This window comes from Chenopodium album, chromosome 17 (genome assembly GCF_948465745.1).
Source record: "Chenopodium album chromosome 17, dcCheAlbu1.1, whole genome shotgun sequence".
Classification (NCBI taxonomy): Eukaryota; Viridiplantae; Streptophyta; class Magnoliopsida; order Caryophyllales; family Amaranthaceae; genus Chenopodium; species Chenopodium album.
In genome coordinates, this window is record NC_137850.1 from 9,952,556 (window position 1) to 9,976,197 (window position 23,642).

Sequence of the window (23,642 nt, forward strand, 5' to 3'; positions counted from 1 at the left end):
CCTACCCTTATCCACATATATCGTAATTTAAGTCCTCAATTCCATGCCTGAAATTTATCACTTTTTAATTAAGATTGGTTATTACTATTAATTATACTACTTTAAATTTATATGCATGCTTTTATTTCTCAATATGAGATATGTTTCTTTTAGTATTCCTGATTTGGTGTATTTATATATTCTTACCTTTTTAATAATCACCTTTTCTGGTTTTGATTTCAATATATTGCAGGATTTTCAAAAATAGAGTAAAACTATGAAGAACTTGTCACATCTCTTAAATCCTTAATGGTTAATGATGCTGGTGCATTATGTGGGAAAAAAAATTGGTCTTTTAGTTTTAATTTACTTGCTTTAATTATCAAGAAGTTGAGGGGAACTAAGACCCAATGTAATCAAAGGTTGCGTTTATACAAACACCCAAGCAAAACAAAAATGTTGCAGAAACAATTATCTTCCTTTTTTGTGTTTTTAAAGTGTATAATTTCTTATTTCACTTTGTTTTTCTTAAAAAAAATGAAATGTAAACAAAACACTCATTTATAATAAACTAATCTTTGATACAAATATGAAGTAACCGATTAAAGTCACTTCGCATGAAACATATTTATAATAAGATTTACAATAGTTATTTAGATTTGGTGCAAATAAAAAATTCCATATACTTATTCACACCTAAACATCTAAATAACACCAAAGGCCAGCATTCAAGCAAATGAAGTTTGGGTTTATCTCAAACAAATGGATTCAACATCCATTTAATAAACCAAACTCTAATACAACGACTTTGGAGAAGTGTGCCAACATGAATTTTGCATGTTGGGTGAAAATAAAAGAGGTTTACTACACATTTGAATACTATTTTTATTTCCCAAAAAAAAAAGGGAAAAATAGGAATTGTATTTCAACTTACTTAGTCAAAAAATTGTTTACATGTATACTTATATTCAAAAATACATCTTAATATTATAATCGCTCTTTTTAGTTTGTTCTCCTTTTTTTATTATTTTTTTTTATTTAAGTGTGTTGTTGTAGATCATTGATTTTTGGAATTTCCCCTGTATTCAATTTACTTATTTGAGCACTTTCTTATTTTCAGTATATTTTGCACTCTTTTTTGGGTTTGTTCGTAGCTTGAATTTGTTGGGCTTGCCCATTTGCTTATTTAATGCTTCATAGCTATTTTGCTTTTAAAATATGAGTAATTTTTAAATCCTCACATAATGAGGAAATTAGATATCCTAAATTTATTGTTTAAATAAGTAACCAATTCTATTAGCTATTATCCTTCTACTAATTCATGATTATCACTAGAATTTAAAAAATATTATACTCCATACTACATAGTGCATACGTACATTGTATGTTAACATTTGTGCAAGAAGCCTACAACACTATATCAATAATTAAAGCATACATATATTTCATCTACATCTACATCTACAATCTTGTGTATTTCCTATTAACTAAACCCGTTGATGAACATACAAACGATGATAGAACGATAACCAAAAAATAACATCGATAACTTGGGGAACTGAGCGCAACGCGCGCGGGTCCACAACTAGTAGTATATAAGGACAACTTTAAATAATCTTAAGCCAACTTTAATTCGTTTTATGACAAATTAATAAAAGTTCGCTTTCATCGAGAATTTGTGAATTAATAATAATTGTGCATGTCAATTACAATTGAAAAAACGTAACAAAAGAACTTTAATACTTCGTATGAAGTAGCTATAATCAATTAATCATGCACATGTCAACCATCCAAGTTATATGCAATACTATTTTCTACCAAATTTTAAATGTTCACATATACCAAGTACTTCATACAAGGAAATGACCATATTGAAAGTATGTCCTCAATATATTTAGAGAGTAACAAATTAAGATTAACCTAAAGGAAAAGAGAACACCTTTCAACTAAGAGGTTGGTGCATATATATTTGGTTTGAATAAAGGAAATGGATGAATAAGAAAGAGAAAGGATAATATAAAGTATTACAATATTTGTTGCTTGGTATATATGCACATGAAGGGGAATTAAGAGAAACATTCTTGTTACCATAAGAGTGGGAGAGGTAACAAATGCACATGAAATTATCCCTAAGAAATGATGTTACCACACTTCTCATACCATACCACACTTCTCATACCAAACTATGGGTGATGGAGATGGTTAATGGATTCTATTACCGCAACTCATAAACTATATACCAAACATGAAAATTTCTTAAATTTTTATTTGATGCATGACAAAAGATCACACAACTTATTAATTATTGATATATCTTTTAATGATTTATTGTGTATGTTTTTTCAAAATATCTTCTTTTTTTCCCTCTTATAGGGTTCTTTAATAAAACAGTATTTCATATTCAATTACAATATAGATCAAGGACATCCAAAAAAAATTCTCCTAATATATGGATAAAAAAAGTCTTAGGCCCTGTTCACTTCACCTTAAGAAAATAATATTGTAGACACCTAATTGTGTCTCCCCAAAAACCAAACCCAGTGATGAATATATTTCACGTCATTCATTATCAAACGAGGTGAAATGTGAAAAATTCTCGTGAATTCCTCTGTTTTTGATAAAAATACTTCTTTCTGTTTTCGAAAATCATTCATTTCGTATCCTATTTATGAAAAACGTCCAATCCATTTTAGCATATTCCATATCACGGTCCAATAATTGAGTAGTTGGATGGGGCTAGAAAAGACCTTTCCAACGATATATTATAAGCCCAATTCTGAGTTATAACGAGGAAGTTATGGTCAAAATACTAAACTGGGCCTAAAACGAGTTTTATGTAGAACCCAATGATCATGTGGAGGGTCCACTAATCTTAATTATATTCCTAAACCAATTAGGATTAATTAGAATCTTATATAATTTTCTAAAAGATCTTTATTATCCTTTTTGAAAAGATAAGATTAAAGAGTTTGAAATTGAATAAAACTTTCCTTTTTTAAGTCCTAATTATATTCGAATTTAAAGATGTTCAAAGACAGACAGATATTATTTTCGTGCCTCATAATTTTTATCCAAATCTTATATGGTTGGATAGATCTTGAAATTATCTTTCCAATGATATATTATAATAGTAATTCCGAGCTGTAACAAAAACGATAGGAAAGAAATACGAAACTCTATCCAAAACTGACACCCTTCCACTATTTCGGCCACATTTTATTCTACAAAATATTTTAATCTGATTCCAATTGAGTTGGAAAGTAGACTTCAAGAGCTTTCCAACTACATATTATATGCCTTATTTGGGCTTCTGGATCAAAAGTTATGATAAAAAAAAATCCGCAAAAAACTGTTTTTATCGCGCTGTGATAATCTTATCGCGCCGCGATAGTCCTTATCTTGCCGCGTCAAAAGGAATTCTATTCCGATTTGAATTCTAACTCTTTTATAATCTTTTACGGTCGTTTTTCTCTATAAATAGGGTCGATTTCCCCCGTTTTTAATCATCAACAATCATCTAATTCTATTCTCTTCTCTCTACAGGCTAGAAGCTTATTCTTTCCCCCTTTTCTAAGCCTTGCCTTTTCAAATACAATATTCCTCCTTCAAGAGACTTAGATACACATAACCAAGCTCGAAGTTGCCTTCGCCCTCGACGTGAAAGGTTGATAATTTCTGAGGGTTTGGTCCCAAATCTCTATTTCAATTATTTAAATTAATTGTTTGATTTAATATTTTTATTGAAGTTACTAACCTGTGTATTGTTTTGATAGAAAGAATTACGAGGCAACAAAGTAAGTAGTTTCATTGATATATCTTTAGAAAGCATGCTTAGATTATTTTCCTAGTATCATGTTAGGATGTTATTTATTGCTTTTATCATGATTAGGTTGCTTCCTATTTTCTTTTATCATGTTAGTATCATGTTAGGGCTAAAGCTTTGATCTTTATTGTTTAGTGACATGCTAGGATTTGTTATTAATCTTGTTAGTATCATGCCTAGGATCTTGCTAATAATATTATTATGCTTTGATGAGATTGATTATGATGATGATGATTGTTGTATTAATAATATTATGTTGCTTGATATATATTATTGTTATTGCTTGATCACGCCCACTCTTGCAAGTTTAAAGAGAATTTGTACTTGAAATCACGCTCAATAAGATAATTAATAATTTTATTTAGGCTAATATGATTTTAATTCAAGTGATCGCCAATAATAGATTTGTTTGTGCATTAATATTCAACCAACATAATTAAATAGGTTTAGGATTAATATATTGATTGTATGTTAGTCAGAAAGAGCACATGAATATGAGAAGAATATAGTAGAGACCTATTTTTAGGGCAGGTTCAATCTCTTTTAGGTTGGATTTATAACTTCATCCCCGAATATCCAGTCATGGTTCAGGACCACTATAGAGTTAGCGATCTCATGGATCGTGAAGGGGTGTAACCTTCACCCTGTGAACGGTTTACAAGTTCCTAAAACTTGTTGGCGACTCTTTTGCTCTAGCTTCCTTCCCTTTGGACGCCACCCTGCTTAAGTCTATGATCACAGTGGGGCTCAAGTGTGGGATGCTTAAAATATTCCCTACAAATATTAAGTAAAAATACTTTCAATTCAATTCAGTAAAAATAAGATCAGTTCAGTAAAAGTAATTCCAGTTCAGTATAAAGAATTTTAGTTAAGTAAAATTCAATAACTATAAAGAGGGAATATAATAGAAAATCAGTAAAAATAATTTCAATTCAACAAAAATAATTTAAATTCAATAAAATTAATTTTAGCTTAGTAAAAATAATTTCAGCTCAGCGAAAATTAGATGAAGTGAACGAAGCCTTAGTATATAAATTTAACCTTGCATAGCTGCATATACTGGTACTTATATGAAGAAGAGCGAGAGTAATGTAGTATTATCGTATGTAAAGAAAGGTCATGTATGTTCTCATTGTAATATCCACTATGCTCGCTTATTTTGGTTAAAGATTGGTTGTCAGCCTACGTGCTAACATGTTATTTCTTATATGTAGTAATTTTATTTGTTAACTAAATTTTACATACTACTCTAATAGTCTAATATCCTATTTTAACTCATTTCTTGTAATTTTATTTTTTTTAACTAAATTTTAATTTTAGAGTATTAATGTGAACTTTCAAGCGATGAGTGATGGGAACTTTTTCTAAATCTCTCTCCTTCTCTCTCTACTTTCTCTCTCTAGAAAGTACACACACTCAATCTACTTTCTCTCTCTTAAAGTACGATTCGCTGACTTAAGTATCAAAGGGGCTTTCTGGAGTCACACACTTCAGGGCAGCTAACCTTCTCTTTCTTGCAAGCCGAGCCCTCAGACGTTCTTGCATGGCGGAGCTCAGGGACTTCTCTAAGAATTTTTAAACAATTGGACTTAGATTCTAAGACATCTTAATACCTTACCCTAACACTTTCAGGAGCATTCTGTTTCCAGAAACATAAGGACATTATTAACATACTCCCTTTGTTTTGCATTTGTTGCAATAGTAGACTTGGTTCATAATTTAAGAAAATTATAGACTAGGCTTATAGGCTTATAATATGAAGCATTATTAGTAAGAAATAGAAATAATAAAAAAAAAAGTAGTGTGGGTGAGGTTAGTAGGAAAGAGAAATAATAAAATATTTGTGAAAGTGGGGTTAATGGGAGAGAGAAATTATAAAATAATGGTGGGTCCTTTCTAAATATAGTAGTGTTACAACTAATTTGAAACGACCGAAAGTGGAAAGTGTTGCAAATAATGCGAAACGAAAGGAGTAATACTTTCTCAGTTTTTTTATATTTACAACACACCTTTTTTACACACTATTTGAGGAAGTGATTTATTAGACTATGTAGACGGGCAAAGTATGTTATTGAATTTTTTTTTTTTTTGACAAGAAGAAACTAAACTAAAAATTACAAAAGGATAACAAATTGGTTCTGCACCCGTTGGCTAGCAAGTGGGATCTAGCCACTTGTTCTCTCCCGACCTTCCAAATGATACACCCCCTAATCATGCTTCCTAGTCTTCGAATTTCCTAACTGTCCACATGAGTCTAATATCCTTATGATCAGGAGTCTGCAATCTATGCACTAGTGTTGTAGAGTCAGTGTAGATCTTTACCTTCCCAAAATTTTTCTGACATGCCCAGGTGAGCGCTTGGTGGCATGCTTGGAATTCTGCCTGCACCGTTGAATTAGTCTTTCCATACGACCCGCCTTCATCCTCAAAATTTGAACCATCTACAGAGAAGCTTCATCCAAACCCTGCATTTCACGTATGCTTCTGCCAGGAACCGTCTATCTCAATCAGCACATCCTTATTCCTATTCCACCCTATACTCCCTTTAAAGCCCAACTCAATTCGTAGAAAGCCTGGTAGGGGTCCCGTGGGCCTATTCCCAAGGTTCTCCTCCCCCTCATAAATTCCTCCCGGCTTCTGGAATGTTTTAAGAAAATTACAATAAGACTCTAAATTTCTCAAAAATCCTGGTAAATCTCCAGCTTCGAACTTAAACACCCTTACATTCCTTGTGATTTAGAGACTCCATAAGACTGCGATGAAAGTCTCAATACGGTCACTATGTATACCATCCTTGCTATAAAAGAGCTAGATATAGCTACGAATCTACTGTCTCAACGGGGTGGACTCGTCAAATTCTGAGTTAATGCCCAAAGAGCATCCTCTCCAAGCATCCCTAGCTAAAGAGCAAATTCTAAACAAGTGTTGACTATCTTCCAGAGGGTCCTAACAAAAGTCACACTCCTCTTCTATGTCTATTCCCGTGTGATGTAAATTTGCCTTCACTGCTATCCCATTCATGAAGATTTTCCACATAAAAAGACTCCACTTTGGAGAGATATTTAGTTTCCAAATCAGTTTGACAAACTCAGTATCCTGTTCTGAAAAAACCTTTTCTCTCTAGTTGAGAAGAAAAGCGTATCCTATTTTGACCGTGTAAACCCCTGACTTGTGATTAAGCCAATATAAAGTCGTCTTCAACCTCTGATTGCAGAAGCTTCATCCTTATAATCTTACTAGCCGACTCCCATTCAAAGCGCTCCCTAATTAGTGCAGCATTCCATCTCCTCGGCTGCTGCAACATCAGATCCTTAACGCTCTAAGCCCCTACCCCTATCAGCACATGATGTGACTTCAGAATAGGGATACTCCCATCCACCCACCTGCTGCTTGCCGCTTTGACCCGCTCCCCATCACCTATCTTCCACGCAAAACCTGCAATAAATTTGTTAGCAACCTGGTGAAAACCCCTTCTCCCCTAGGAGGCATTGCTTCTCAGTCTCGCAAAAGGCCCCCTTGTAAATATAGTGCATGTATGATTTGGTTCATAAGCTCTTGTCAGAAGCAGTTGCGGGTTGCAGTGCATTCTATAAACCTGTTTAAACAAGAGCGCTTCATTCAACACCTCCATTGACCTAATGCCCAGTCCAACCATTCCCTTTGGTAGGTGCAAAGTATCCCTTTTCACCCAATGCAAACCATTATGGCCGTTTGAAGCCCAGAAGAACCTGGCTATCAAGGAGTCAATCCTATTTGTTACCGCAACTGGTAACTTAAAGCACTTCATGACATGAGAAGAGATTCCCACTAGAACCGTATTTATCAATAACAACTTTGCCGATTGCGAAAACCTTAGTGATCCCCAGTTGATTATCTTCCTTGACACCTTATCGATCAAGTAATGGAAGGACTCTTTTTTCCTTCCACACAAGTCTATGGGAGCTCCCAAGTGTCTGTCCATACATGTAACACTGCTGACATTTAAAATGCCTTTCAACAAATTCACATCCTCCAAAGTAGTGTTTGAGCTAAATTTAACAAAGGACTTTGCCAGATTCAACTATTGACCCGAGATGTTGCCAAACCTCTCAAACACCTGCACAATATTTTCACAAGACCTTTTCGTTGCCTTGAAAAAAAAAAGCATTGCATCATTTGCAAAAAAAGAGGTGAGTAGTCGAAGGTGATCTTCTTATCACTCTAATTCCCTTAAAAAGTCGTAGATCCTCTGCAAGGCTCAGCATATGTGATAACACATCCATACAGAAGAGAAAGGGGAATAAGGACAAAGGGTCCCCCTGTCTTAAGCCACAGTCCGGCTTAAAGCTCTCTGACACCTTACTATTGATCAGAGTCTTGTAAGAAACCGTTGAAATACATTGTGAAATCCATTGAGTCCACCTAGCCGGAAATCCATAGGCTTGAAGCACCTTTAAAGGAACAACCAATTAACCCTGTCATAACCCTGTCATAGGCTTTTAACATATCTAACTTCATGGCGGCTTTGGAGGATCGCCCTTTGTTATTGAATTTAAATCATTGCAATATATCCTTTCCAAGACATCTTATTGGTGGTAAATTATTGTTAATTAATTTGTCCATTTTTCTAGTCTATAGTGTGTTGCAAGTAATACAAATGAAGGAAATATGCATTTTGGAAAAAGTAATATTCGTATATAATATAAAAATAATATAATAATGAATATGAATGAAATATTTCTTAAGATACTTTTTGCAGTAACCGGCGTACTATTTTGATTAAATTGTACAAAAGGTGGTACTATTGATAACAAATAGTTGAGGTCGTACCAATATTATTTTGCACATACCACAAATAGTTGAGATTATTTTAAGCTTTTTTTAAAAAAAAAATCATATTAGATCAAAATTTGTATGTTTATCTATTTTAGTTGAAGAGTAATATTGACTGCTTGTCAATTCATTGATTTGAAATTTATAGTAACAAAAGTATAAAACATGCCTATATTGTTGTTATATTTTTTTACATAACTAAAATTTTAAAACTTACAATATTAATTTTAAGGTCCTATTCACTACAATCACCTTAAAAAGGTAATATTAAATAAAAATAATTTTAGTTCAGTAACAATAGGTTTAGTTTAGTAAAAATAATTTCAATTCAATAACAACAAGTTAAGTTCAGTAAATATAATTTCAATTCAGTCAAAATAAGTTCAGTTCAGTAAAATTCGGTAATTATAAAGAAGAAATATAATAGAAAATCAGTATAAATAATTTCAGTTCAGCAAAAATAATTTCAGTTTAGCACAAATAATTTCAATTCAGTAAAATAATTTCAGTGCAGCAAAAATAATTTCAGTTTAGCAAAATTAAGGTGAAGTGAAAAGAGGCTAAATTAGGGGCCCATTTACATCTTTCCCCAAGGCCGCCAAAATCTCATGAATGGGACTCTCAATACTCAATACTCTATAAGGAGTAAGGACAAATAGAAGTGTCAATTCAGGTGTGCGGATCAAGTTCGGTAAGGTCAGGTCAAGTCTAATTTCAAACTTAAATCATGTTAAATTAGAAAATTTTAGATTTTAACACCAGAAAAAAAAAAAAAAACCCAAAATGGTTTTTAACACCCGAAAAAAAAATTATTTTAATTTGGATTTTTTGACTTTTACCACCAAAAAAATTCCAAAAATTGTTTTTTACCACCAACAAAAAATAAAAAAATTATTTTTTACTACATGCCGTCAAAAACCTAACGGAAATTTTTAAATTTTTCGATTTTCGTGTGCAAAACATGTTCTTCATAGGTTTAAGGGGGCATTTTGGTCCAAAGAGTCCAATTTAAGGTCAAAATTGACAAAAAATGATCGAAAATGCCTCGTTTTGCGTGTTTAAAAATACCTTGATTTGCGTGAACACGCAAAATGAGGCATTTTCGATCATTTTTTGTCAATTCTGACCTCAAATTGGTTCCTTTGGGGCAAAACGCCCCCTTAAACCTAGGAATAACATGTTTTGCGCAAGAAAATCGAAGAATTTTTTTAAACCGTTAGATTTAACGATTTTCTTAACGGTAGGTGGTAAAAAAACAATTTTTAGAATTCTTTTTGGTGGTAAAAAACAATTTGTTGATTTTTTTTGTGGGTAAAAGTCAAAAAACCCTTATTTTAACACCAAAACTTTTTTAACAAATTTGATTTTACCACCACTTAACTAATTCCGTCCAATAATCCATTAAGTAGGGGCATAAAACCACGTGTGACTTTGTTATTGGTAAAAAAGAAAAAAGAAAAAAAAATAAAAAAACAAAAACATAAAAAATAAAAATTAAAAACAACCTAAATCTACCCAGCTACCCCAGCCCCACCACCACCATGCACTACCCCACTACTGCTTCCACCTTCACCCAACGCAGTTGGCGGGAAGCCAGCGGTGCATCCCCTTCCCCCGAACCCTCCCCCTCCCTTTTCCGCAACCCTAATCGGCGCCAAAAACCACCAAACCAAAACCCTCCTTCCCCAAAACGACCACAGATGGCTGAAATCGGCCGATTTTGGGGCTGAGTGGTCTTAATCGGCCGATTTCGGCCATTAATGGTCGAATTCGTGGCCGTTTTGGAGAAGGAGGGTTTTGGTTTGGTGGTTTTTGGGGCCAATTAGGGTTACGGGAAAGGGAGGGGGAGGGTTCAGGTGGGTCGGGGGAGGAAATGCGCCGCCAGCTGCGTTGGGTGAAGGTGGCAATGGTGGGGCTGGGGTGACTGGGTAGATTTAGTTTTTTTTTATTTTTTCTTTTTTTTTTAATTTTTTTTAAACAAATAAAATGGGGACACGTGTCACTGTGGACCCCAATTAACGGATTTTTTGGACGGGGACCGTTAAGTGGTGATAAAATCCAATTTTTAAAAATTTTTTTGGTGTTAAAATAATTTTTTTTAGGGGTGTTGAAAACTATTTTCGGGTTTTTTCCTGGTGTTAAAATCCAAAATTTTCAAATTATTGTGTACATGCGAGTCCAAATCTACATTAAGTTTTTTTTTTAGTCTAGTCAGTCAGTTTAGGTTTTAATACCTCTATGGACAAATATTATTGTAAATGACTAGGGGATGTTCTCATTGAGTGAAATGAGCTGAACTGAACTAAACTGAATTTGTTAGAGTTGAACTGAACTGAACTTATTAGAGCTGAACTGAACTGAACTGAAATGAATATTTTATAAGAGAAGAAAATTAAGAGCTGAACTGAACTTATTAGAGTTGAAGTGAAGTGAACTGAATTGAACTGAAAATAATCGTATGAGAACAAGCCCTAAATGTGGCTGATACATAGATGTAACTAACAGTGTAACACTCACTATATTCATATTCTTAATATGGAGTAGAAGTTTTGCTAATATTTTGTAAATTTGATTGTAAAAGTGAAATGTTTTAAGGGAATGTCAGCATCTAAATATTCTTTGCTTCACAATGTTTCCAATCTAAAGATGCTTGCTGGGTCATCCTCTCAAAAAAGAAAAAAGGCATGCTAGGTTCAGTTCCCTACATACTCTCTACACTTTGCTTTCCTTTCTGTCCAACCTAAAATTTTTAAATTGCTTTTTTTTTTTTCGTCACTCATCAAAATAATTTTTTGACTAGTCAAACAACTTGGTATAGTCCAAGGGTGTCATGCTCAATTGCTCATACTATATTATTTTGCATGGCCCGCTTTTAATCCATAATACCTCGATTTTGATGCCACTGAAAATAATGCATATTGTGGTTTGGAGGAGGTTTTTTTCGAAGTAGAATTACTAATTGCTTCGCTTCAAATTGATCACAACATTTAAGCTTAATAAATAGCTTAAGGAAAAAAAGTACAAGGAAGGAGAACAAAGATGGTTTATAATACTCCCTCCCGTCCCTTTTTTACATTCTTGTTTGTAAAATTACACGGGAATTAAGAAACTAAGAATAAAACAAATAACAATTAAACAAAACACAATGGGAAGTACAAAACATTAAATGATGTATTTGAGTAAAACAAAGATAGATTAATATTTAATGATGTCATGTCATCAATTCTTTGCAAAAAAAAAAAAAGAATCAATAACATGCTCCTATTAGAAAATTAAGAACCAATCATATTCATCTAAATTTAGGAGTGAGAATAGGAAAGTAAGAGTGAGAAAATAAGAGTGAGCATTAATTACATAACAGAAAAATAGGGATAATTTGGGATATTTGGAAAAAAAAAATACTTACTAAAAAAGGAAAGAAGGAATGTAATTTTGAAATACCCAAAAAGAAAAGCAGGAATGTAAAAAAGGGACGGAGGGAGTACTACGTATATTTCGTGAAGGATAATTAGTAGGACTATGTATAATAAAAAGTGCTATACATATCTCCAAATGTTATATATAAGAAATTAAAAGAGAAAATTATTAATAAAATATATTCATTAATTACAGGGGCAAAGGGAGAGGGGTGCAAGGGGGACAGCCCGTTTTGAAAAAAAATAGTTTTTTTTAAGAAGAAAAAAAAAATAATGTTAGTAATACAAGTATGAGATATTTTCATCTATGGCGAGTTTATTTGTTTAAATCCCAAATTTCAATTGTTTGAATGATAATATTTGTATATATATAGTTCAGATTACTTGAATTGTTTTGTTAAAATTAATAAAACCTCACACGCTTATTATAGATGAACTATAGAAATTGAAATTTTGATAGAATGTTTGAGTTGTTCGATTGCTATTAACTTGTTAATTGTGTTAATTTGTCTGAAAATTTTGATTGTGTTATATCGTAATTGAATTATTGATTCATATTTTTCAATTCAATTAGGACATGTTAAATTTTCACCTAAATCAAACAAGTCCAAGCCCTAGAAAATTACCCGATCTGCGGCAAGTTTAACGGTTGAAATTCCAAGGAAATAATCCCTTTATTTCGTTTCCTATAAACTCAAGAGAATGATATGAAAATAAGTAGCTCAAGTACTAGTAATATATGATTTTGAACTTCTTCCTCATGGTCCGAAATAAAGAATGAACATAATGAATTATCCCCAAATCAATAAAATGAGTATATTTTTGGCGCCTTTTTTTTTAGTGTGAATTGGTTCAAAAAATAGAAAAGGATTGAAAAATTCTTGACTACCCTCAAAGATAAGTGTCTGATTTATAGAAATTTTTTAAACATTTTGGATTGTATGACTAAGAATTTGGAAAACTACTTAATTATCTATGTGTCAAGTAATTTTTTAAACAATTTTGTCAAATTATACCATGTCCTTCCACCCGATTTGAAATTTCTAGCTTCGCCACTGATTAATTACACTGATTCGCATGTGATTTTGTCATGCATTCCTAGATTAATAATTGTTATTGAAAAAGAGAATAATACAGAGTAATAAAAACTGAAAGAGTAAAAAGATCAATCAAGAAATGTTGTAATTAGTTATAAACAAATGAAAAATAAAAGTGTTGTAATTATTCAAAAATGAGAGTTTAAGCAATTATTATTGCACATAGTTTTAGGTGATAATTTTTTATTAATTAATACGAGTACTTCTTTTGTTTTTATTTAAGTGCTCTATATGTATAACTTTGATTAATGATATTTTTAATAAATACTACGTATAAATTATGAAAAATTGATATCTAAAAAAGTATATTAAGATGATTCTAACAAGTATTAGCTAGTATTAGTAGGTTACAAATTTATGGTCAGAAATAAGTAGACATAGATACAATTAGTAAGACTATGCCAAAAATAGAATTACTATTTGTGGGATGAATGAAAATGAAGTTGTTTAAACTATTTTCATGTTGATGGAGTATATGACTAATATGAGTGATGGTGACCCGATTATCTTCGACTTTATTTTACTACTCCGTATTTTTTTATTGGTTTTTGTCAAATTATAATGTTCACATTCATATGTTAGACTTTACTTGATTACTAGTTTACTACTACTAAGTATGAGATAAGGAATCTTTATGTTCTATGAAATTTGACTTTAAACATTTGTGGACCTCAATCCCTTCAATGTGATTCACATTTTCCAAAATTTTAATGGACAGGACTACACTTTTGATTTCATAAGTGCATCACAAATGAAAATTGAAAAAATAACGAACTATCACAATTTTAAAACTAATATTTATAATTGAATTTATGAATTACTCCCTCTGTCCCCTATTGATGGTCACTTTTGTCATTTTTTGTGACTCAAAATGTTAGTCACATTTGCTTTTTTCAAGTCCATTAATATTATTTTTTTACCAAAGTTCTCTAACATTTGCAAAAATATTTGTGGAAATTTAACTTTCCCATGTAAATTTTACTTTCCCATGTACTTTAATTACTTTCTCTCTCTACTTTTTTGCATACCCAATGTAAATTTACTTTTTCAATGTACTTTCTTTATTTCTCCTTAATTCCCGTGATTTTTTAGCAAAAGTGACCATCAATAAGGGACGGAGGGAGTAACAAATAGATAGAGTACTCCGTATTAAACATTGTAAGCGGATAAATATATATAAAGATTAATTGAAACAATACTAAGTATATTTTTTGAGTGAAACAAAATCATCACGTTACAAATGAGTAATTTTTTAGGTTTCACTTTTAACAGGATCAAGATTTTTGAGATTTCAATCATCCAGTATAAAAGTAAGTGATCTCAAGTTAAGTGTAATGGGGGCCATGGGTAATATACTCTGCCTGATTGGGATTTGAATTATATACATTTTCTATTAACTGATGATTTTTTTTTTAATTAAATGCATTTAATAGGTAAAGATTATACAAAATAGGGAGAGAACAGAGAATTAAAAAAAAAAATTATAAAAAATAGACAATTAAAAGAAAAAGGGAAATTCAACAAAAAAAATAATTCGTTTTTTAAGAGCAACCAATAGATTAATTAATTGACAAAGAGTTCATTAGTAAAAACGAGCAATATCATGGAGAGAATGATTTTGCCAAACTGCAACACTTGTTCAATTCCAAAGGGGACAAGTCTAGCATGATAATGCACAATAAAATTGATACTCCTTTTAACATGCGACCGGCTAATAGACTTTAAGAAAGAACATGTCAATAAGGGGTTGTTTGGTTGCACACAAAAAATGGAGGAATTGAAAATTTTCATGAATTTGGAAATAAGGAACTTGTTTGGTAAACCATAAAAGTGGAGAATGTGAGAAGTGTAAAATCATGGGAATTTCCAATTCCCATAAAACATGGGAATTTAATTACCAAGGTCCCCCTTGTTAACTCAAAATTCCCATGATTTTTAAATACCTATATAACAACCAAACAAGTTTAGTTAATTCCTAGGAAGTTTTACGTAGGATTTTAATTCCCATGAAATGCAAATGCCATAGGAAATTAATTCCTTTGCCAACTAAACAACACCTAAGACTCTGTTCTTTTGAGTTGTTCTGCTCTGCTCTGCTCTACCCTGCTCTGCTCTGCCCTGCTCTACTCTACTCTACTCTACTAAAATTTTCTCTACTCTGTTCTGTAGTGTGTGGAAGCTATGCTCTGCTCTACCCAGAAGCTCAAAAGAATAACATATCTCCTAACATAGAATCAAGGACCCTAATAAGGTGCACTACGACTCCATCGCAAAAACGATTCACCAAAACTTGATAATTTGTTTCCAAAATAACATCTACCAGTATCAGGGGCGGAGCTAGAGGGGGACATGGGGGGCCAGCTGTCCCCCCACTTTTTTTTAAAAAAAAAAAATCAGCTTATAATATGTAGTAGATAAATATAATTGCATGCATAATTTAGAAACAACAATTTAGACGACACAATGGTTAAGTAATTTTCGTTGTCCTTGTTCACTATAAGACGCGGGATCAAAAACCATACTAGTTCATGTTTTACCCTTTTTGCATGTAGCTTCTGTCCGTTTCTTCTCTTTAAATTTTTTTTATTTTTTTTTTATTTTATTTTATTTTATTTTTGGCAGCTTTTCTTTAATTTTTAATACTAGTATAATTATTATGTATGTATAAGACAACTTACCTTTTTTTTTCGTACATTTAATTATTTATATTATGTTGGAATTTGTCAAAATTCGAAGTTGGCCATAAGTAAATTTTTCTAGATTAGTCATTGTTCAGGTACTAGTTTGTATCATCGAAAGAGGAAAAATTAGTATATAAAGTAGGATTTTTGTAGTAAGTGTTTTGGATTCTAAGTTGTAAACTTTAATTATTTGGGTTTTTCACCATATATGTCAGAGTATTTTCAATATTTTGTTTATTCACCATATACCCAAGCTATTTAAAAATTATTATATGTTCCTGACTTTTCACAAAAAAAAAAACACCATATCATGCATATACTCTTGATGACTAATGATTTTTAACTTTGTCAATCATTAGGGTTAATTATGACCCGAAACCACCCTAAATACATTCTCCTACCTCCGAAATCACCCACATTTCTTTTTCCCACCCCTAAAACCACCCCAAATTTCCTTTTCTCATCCCAAAATCAATCATACGGATATGGTTACGGATATTTGGAGTGGTTTAAGGGATTAGACCAAGGAGAAAAGTGGTTTTGGGGATGGGAGAAGAGATGTAAGGTGGTTTCGATGTATAATTAATCAAATTCCATTGATCTTGTTATTATTAGGGGTATATGATGAATAATTGTAACAACTTAGCAGTATATGGTGAATTTGAAATTTTTCATGGGTATATGATGAATAAACAAAAAACTCAGGGATATATATATGGTGAAAAAACTGTTAATTATTTAACAAACTATTTGTTCAAGTATTGATTTTTTTTTTTCCAAATTTTTTTGTCAAACTACTACCTCCTTTTCATATTATTTGCAACGATTAGACATTTTTCCTCTCTACTTTATGTCAAATCGTTGCAAATAATATGAAACCCGGAGGTAGTATAAGATTTTCATTTATATCTCTTCCCTAGTTTCAATGCCATAATAAGATGTTCGTGCTTTGGAAGTCAAGGAGCAAGGGAACTCCTTGTTCAAAACCGGCAAATTTAAACTTGCCTTTTCTAAGTATGAGTTGGCTAGTAAATTGTTGTGTTTTACTATGCCGTGTTCTTTGGAAGCTTTTTCTTCGTTTGTTCTTTGGCATTTGCTTTGCATCTCAATCTTGCAGCTTGTGCTTTGAAACTTCTTAATTATTCTGCTGTAGTTAAATTCTGTTCTTTCGTGTTAGAGTTTGATCCCTGTCATATTAAGGCTCTCTATAGGAGGGCTTCTGCGTATTAAGAATTGGGCAAGCTTCGTTCCGCTAGAAAGGATCTGGTTAAGGCTACTAAAGGTGATCCTAATAATGTAGAGGTGTTAACTAAATTGCATTGTGTTGAAGGTTTGTTAATGTCTTTGGTCGATCAGAAACAGAAGGGTAAGATGGTCCAGTCTGTTACCCAGGTTGAGTCGACCTCTCAAGTTCCCAATGATTGTGTGACTGGTTTTCAGGTCAAAAAGAGTTGTTGTGTTGCAGAAGTTGAAGCTCCGACTACTGTCTTGCAGTGTAGTGTATTAGGTTCAGCTGTTGTTTCAACGCCTGGTTCATTTGGTGGTGATAAACAATGTAATTTCTCACTGTCGATTTTAAAAAGAGCTGATATGGAATGTGATTTCCAATCAGACTCACTTAGTGATGACAGGGAGTGTGAGTCTTTACCACCTTTTCGTCAGGAAGCTGAAGTCTCTCGTATGCATGAGTTTGTTTCTAGACATGGTTCGTGTTCATCCCTTCGGCTTTCTTCCTCTACTTTGCAGCAGGTTAAGCAAGGCAATGTCATTCGTTTTTACCATTCCAAGTCTATGTCGTTAATGTCAATTCGGGTTTGTCCCAGTAAAAATTCTATCCAGATAGAGATCCCCCAAGATGTAATTTCTAGGGAAGCAGCGACCTCTATTTCTTCTTCAGTTAAGTATCACAGTGGATTGGAGCAACAGGCGGTGTCCACTTCAGGGTTCCTGTTAGCTCCTGTTTTGCAGTCCACATATGCTCCGGTGTTGCATTCTTTTCCGGAGGAGGTGATCGCCTCATAGATCTGCCACGATGTGAAGTCCAGTGTAGCAATGTCCTCTATCTTTACTTCATTAAAGGTATGTGATCAGGAACGGCAGACGGTGCCCATAACAGAGTCTCAGCCGGTTCCCATGTTGGAGCAGTCCTCAGATGCTCCCGTGGCGCATAGCAGTTTGGAGTGCATGACTGCTTTTTCTGACGTTGATAGTCATATGGAGGAGATGGATTCACACGAGTTGGTGGGAGAAGTTAGTACTTTCAATTTTCAGTTTTCCACTTTGCATTCAGGTGCCAAGTTTTCAGGTCAACTAGTTCGCCGACAACGGTCTATTTCTCATCCACAGATTAGGAATATAAGTTCTTTGGTGGTTGCCAGGTAGTTCGTGTGGGTGCAAAGCGTGATCGCGGGCCTAGTGTGGACTTCAAGTACTCCAATTGGGCTCGAATAAAGTTTGCTCGCAAGTGTTTTTGCTTAGTCTAGTTTGTTGGTCGTCTTTGTTTTAGTTTTTCTTTATTAGTACTCTTTGTCAAAAATAAAAAAAAAACTCAATTTACATAAAATACAATTTTATTTTTATTTATTTATTTATTATTTTATTTTATTTTTTTTGTGGTAAAGAAATATATCTTATATGAAGTATATGGATTATATATGATTTGTGATGACTAAACCCACAATTAATCAGCGGCATACAAAACTTATTGAATGCTACTATTGATTTTATTTAATTATTTCCTTGTTTTTGTTTTTTTGTTAGTTTATGTTTCACTATTTTCACAATGTTTAATGACACGTTTTAAACTCATTTTTTTTAAACGTTTGTTACTAAAAATACGCTTTAATGTTGAGATTTAAAAACTACATATCCATATAATTTTAACATCCCACATGAATTTTTTTTTGAGCTAAACTGAACTGATTGGAACTGAACTAAATAGAGCTGAAATGAATAGTTTATGAGAGAAGGAAATTAAGAGCTGAATTAAACTGATTGGAGCTGAAGTGAACTGATTGGAGTTGAAGTAAACTGAACTGAACTGAAATTAAGGTGAAGTGAACCTGCTCTATATTAGAGTATTAAAAAATAAACAAGAACTACAAAAAGAAATAGAGAGAGGAGTATTGTTTTGGTGTGTTAGGAGAGAATCAAAATGCAATGGATGAAGCAGCTTTTTTTCTTTTTTTTTTCCTCTCTAATTTTTTTTTATTTTGAAGATACAAAAGCTTAAGTCTTGTAATATATTTATAAACTAAGAGTTGGATGTACAAAAAAAATCATGAATTAAGAGTGCATACAAAGTTTTAGTTTGCAAATCTATGACATTGGTTTTCTTGAGTAATTTTTCAAGAAATAGAAATTTGCAATTAGAGAGTGTAACATTTTATTTTGAGAGATGAAATAACAAAAAAAAAAAAAAGGTGAGTGGATGTTGATTTTCTTGTAGATTTATCAGGAGATTCATTCTCATTTTCATCATTTATTACTGCTTATCAAATGACCCATAATGATGATTTTTTAATATAAGAACCGTTACAATGGGAGGTTGTCATTTAACTGCATTTTGATATACATGCGATGTTATACATGATACTATACTCGATTCCTTTCTCATCTTATAAAACCCACCATGCTAATGAAAATTCTCCAACGATAGCGGCTTTCAAAGCTTTAATATTGTAAAATCGTTGATACCAGTAGTAGTAGTTAATTGTGTTTAAGAGCAATCTTTACGCTTTATTTAGTTCATCTTATTTTAAGACTTTATTACTAATTTCAAATCAGATAAAAAAAAAAAAGTTTAGATGAGATATCTAGAAAAATCGACAAGTATGCCACTCAAACTGTTACTTGATACCCTATCCGACACAAAGAAGTGTAGATAGTAAATATAAATCCAAAAACGAGAAAATAGCCTTACATGAGCCGGTAGCCGAATAATGGACGAAATACTTGACAAGGTGTGACCCCACAAGAATAAAAGACCTAACAAAATGACGCTAGTAGGCTCCACTATGTGAACTACCCTCTGTCTATTCTAACAAACTTTTTTATTTATTTTATTTATTATTTTATTTTAAAATTTATTTTAATACTAATTTTTTTTTTTCAAAAGAGATTTTAGTGAAGTAGTAAAACAGACAACCCTACTGAAGCTGGAATTTTCCATGCTTTTCTCAGCGTGGAAGCCAACCACAATGGTCTTCCCGTACCATTTCCTTGTAATCATTACAATAATAATAATCATAATATTTCATTTTCTCTCTCCTTTTTTTCCTTCTATATATTTACCTCTTCTTTTGCATGACATATTCAATCATACGTTAAATTATATCCTCCCTAATAACATTACTCTTCCTTCAACCTTACTCCTTGCTCTCATCTCATCTTCATCTTATCAATCTCATCGAGTTCGTGGATCGATAGTTCGACTATTAGCCACTAATAATCATCTCACATTAACGAACTCTCGATTGATACTTCAAGTATTAGATACATGTCTATGGATTGTTCGAGCTTACAACGGCACCAGGTAATTATTAGCATTAACAATCTCTAATTGAACTTATTATTGTGTCAATTTGTAGTTAATAAGAGTAGAGTGTTCTACCTTATTTTGTCTTTATTACATATGCTCTTTTTTACAATCTTTTATTAAAAAGGGAATTTTCATCTTAATTAGCTTTAACAATTATTTTTACTATAATCTTTTTAAGTGAGTGCAAATATGATGGTTTGGCAAAAAAATAATAATGGTGTACTCAACATTTTTATTGCACACAACAACATTAATCATCCGAATTGAATTGTATGCGTATATTATTTGACTAATTTGAACATGTTACATACTATACACTCGTTATATTATTTGATTACAGATTACAATACACTCGTTATATAAGACCCATCATATTATTCTCTTATATATCCTCAATAATTCAATATCACTTCTCATTTTTTCTTTTCGGACATCTTAATTTACTTGCTCCACGTCTTTTTTTGAAATTATTTTTTTATTTTAAGTTGGGTCACACATGTTCTCATCCAGACTACCTGTTTTTTCTCTTTAATTTTTCATTTGCATAAAATCTTATACGAGTACAAAAATATGTATGGGACAAGCAATTTGGACGGTGGAAATAATTTAAATTGACAATTAAAATTTCTACCAAATTTGTTGTTGATTTTACTTGATTAGGCACCTCATGCGTTTTGGCAATTCAAGTATCCTTTTAAGATACCTTGCTTCTAAGTGAAGAATATAAACAAATTTCAACTTATATTCATGCATTGATTATTGGTTAATTAATTAGTCATTAATCTCTTCCGCCCCACATTAAATTTATCACCTGTTTAACTTTTCATTTCTTTAGATAAAGTGGCAACACTATAATTACAAAGACCATTTTTTCAACTAATCTAATCAATCGATCATTTTTGTTTTCTTTTGTCTTTTGTATTTCCATTTTACACTCCTTTTAATTCTTTCATTCGATTTTGATAGATAGCTAGTGTCTATGTTTAAATTACTAGGTATGTCCTATTAAAAAATTCTCTAGTGTAACCCTTAACATATAAAAAAAAAAAAAAATCACATAAGCACGAACTCAAACATTTATATACCTTATATTTTGGCCTAGTAACAAAGATTAATAACCAGTTTAAAATACGTTACAATTTCAAATCCACCCTTTTTTATGTGTAATTTGAAATGATGTTATGACTCATTTGTTAAAATTGATTATTTAATTTGTGACAATGAAATAATCTATCGGTATAAATTAAATAAAAGTAATATAATCATGTCGCTTGATGATTAAAAGTTGAAGCTAGAAATTTATGTTCATGTGCGCTTTCTAATCAAAGATTATATATGCTTTCGAAAATCCAGGAAGCAATGGCCTCACAATCGCTAGACAGCATGTTGATGTGCACAAAACCCGAAAACGGCAGCCAACAATCTCAACAAGAGAAGAAACCAAGGCCAGCAGATGAGCAAGCAATGAAATGTCCTAGATGTGATTCAACAAACACCAAATTTTGCTACTACAACAATTACAGCCTCACTCAACCAAGGTACTTTTGCAAGTCTTGTAGAAGGTATTGGACAAAAGGCGGTACCCTAAGGAATGTACCGGTTGGAGGAGGGTGTAGGAGGAACAAAAGATCTTCATCAATGTCGAAACGAGGTACTAGCTCATCGGATTGTCACCTCCAAGTACCCGAACTCATGATCACAAACCCAACTTCTTCATCGTCGCAAAGCTTGCTCTCACCCTTATGCTCCTATGATCAAACCCTAGCTCTTGCTCATCATGGAAACCTTTCTATTTTGGGAAACCATGGGAATGGTCATTTTGACCTTTTTGGTAACCCTAGTGGTAATAATAATAATAGCAACTTTCTTGATACACTAAGAAGTGGTCTCATTGAGAATAATAATAACCACTTCTTGTACTATGGTCATGGAGGAAATGGTGCCAATTTCGGGGATGTCCGAGGGACAAACAATAATGTTGATGTTCATCATAACCATGAGGATCGTCATGAACTTGCTATGAATTTTGTTAATCATAGCAATAATCGTGACATTATGAGTAATGCTTCTTCGGGTTCTTCAACACCCGAAATTAAGCATGAATTTGGTGGTGACAACAAAATCTTATGGGGTCTTCCTTGGCAACTTAATGGTGAAAGGAATTACATGATGAATGGTGCAAACATCAATGAGATTGATACACTCAAAGAAAGCTGGAATAGTGCTATTGTTGGTTCTACTTGGAACAATCTTCTTAATAGTCCTTTAATGTAGTTCTTAGATTTTTATAAACTTAAATTATAACTTGATATTTTGGAGAGCTAAAAGGAGAGGAACTCATATTTTTAGTTTCATCTCTTGCTAATATGGGTGTTTTTTTTTTTTGTTTAGTTGTTTCACTAAATACTTAGTCTTTGGTTTTTTACTTCTTTTGGAATACCTTAGTTTTGTCTAGGGGATTTTTTGTTGGATTGTCTTGGTTGGTAAGCTAAGGTGATGTAATGAAGTTCAAGATTTATATTCTAATTAATGTTACAAGTATTTCTTTACCACTTTTCTTTTATATATAATATTAATAATACACGACGACTCATCTATCATATCCAATACATTTATTGATTTATACGTGTGAGAATACCTATCTCTAGGTAACTCAATCATTGATTGAAAAATAATAACATTGCTCATTTGCCAAAACAAGAAATTATGGTAATGAATCAAAAGACTATAATTTTGTACATGGGTTTAAATTGAGCAAGGAAGTAAACAAAATTCAATTATCTACTTTACTTCAATCCCCAAGCTACTTTAATTCAATATTTCACCCAAAAATTTAAAGACACCCTCTATGTCTAATCTATTCCTCTTTTTATTCTTGATAAGTCCTTAATATATAAACAACTAAAAGAAAAAAATAGTCTTAATAAGATATTTTGTGTTTTCTCTTAGCTTTAAATATTACCTACAATAATATCTCGTAAGGAACTTTCACTCGATATTTTCTTACTAACATCTCCTAAGTTTCATATTCACTTGGTTTTGTGGGTGATTCACGTGATATCAGTCTCTCTAACCTTATACCCACTGTCTGAACTTAGTCTCTCTAACCTTATACCCACTGTCTGAACTTAATATACTATGTACTCCTCCGTATATGTTTTCCCAATGTTTGTAATGTATCTAAAGTGAAAACAGTATAAAATAGACAATGCTCTACAATCAAGTCTTAATATACTATGTAACTAAAGATATTGATACATAAAAATGTATCTTTGAAATCACATAAAACAAAAC

The 23,642-nt window shown here is 32.2% G+C and overlaps 1 protein-coding gene across 1 annotated transcript; it reads left to right on the plus strand.

Annotated features, from left to right (window-relative positions):
- Positions 1-19,978: 19,978 nt before the first annotated feature.
- On the plus strand, positions 19,979-22,878 carry LOC145587575 (dof zinc finger protein DOF5.3-like). Its single transcript, XM_081644306.1, has 2 exons — positions 19,979-20,342; positions 21,702-22,878. The coding sequence occupies exons 1-2, from the start codon at positions 20,307-20,309 to the stop codon at positions 22,620-22,622; spliced, it is 957 nt and encodes a 318-aa protein (XP_081500432.1). The 5' UTR covers positions 19,979-20,306; the 3' UTR covers positions 22,623-22,878.
- The last annotated feature ends 764 nt before the right edge of the window (positions 22,879-23,642 follow it).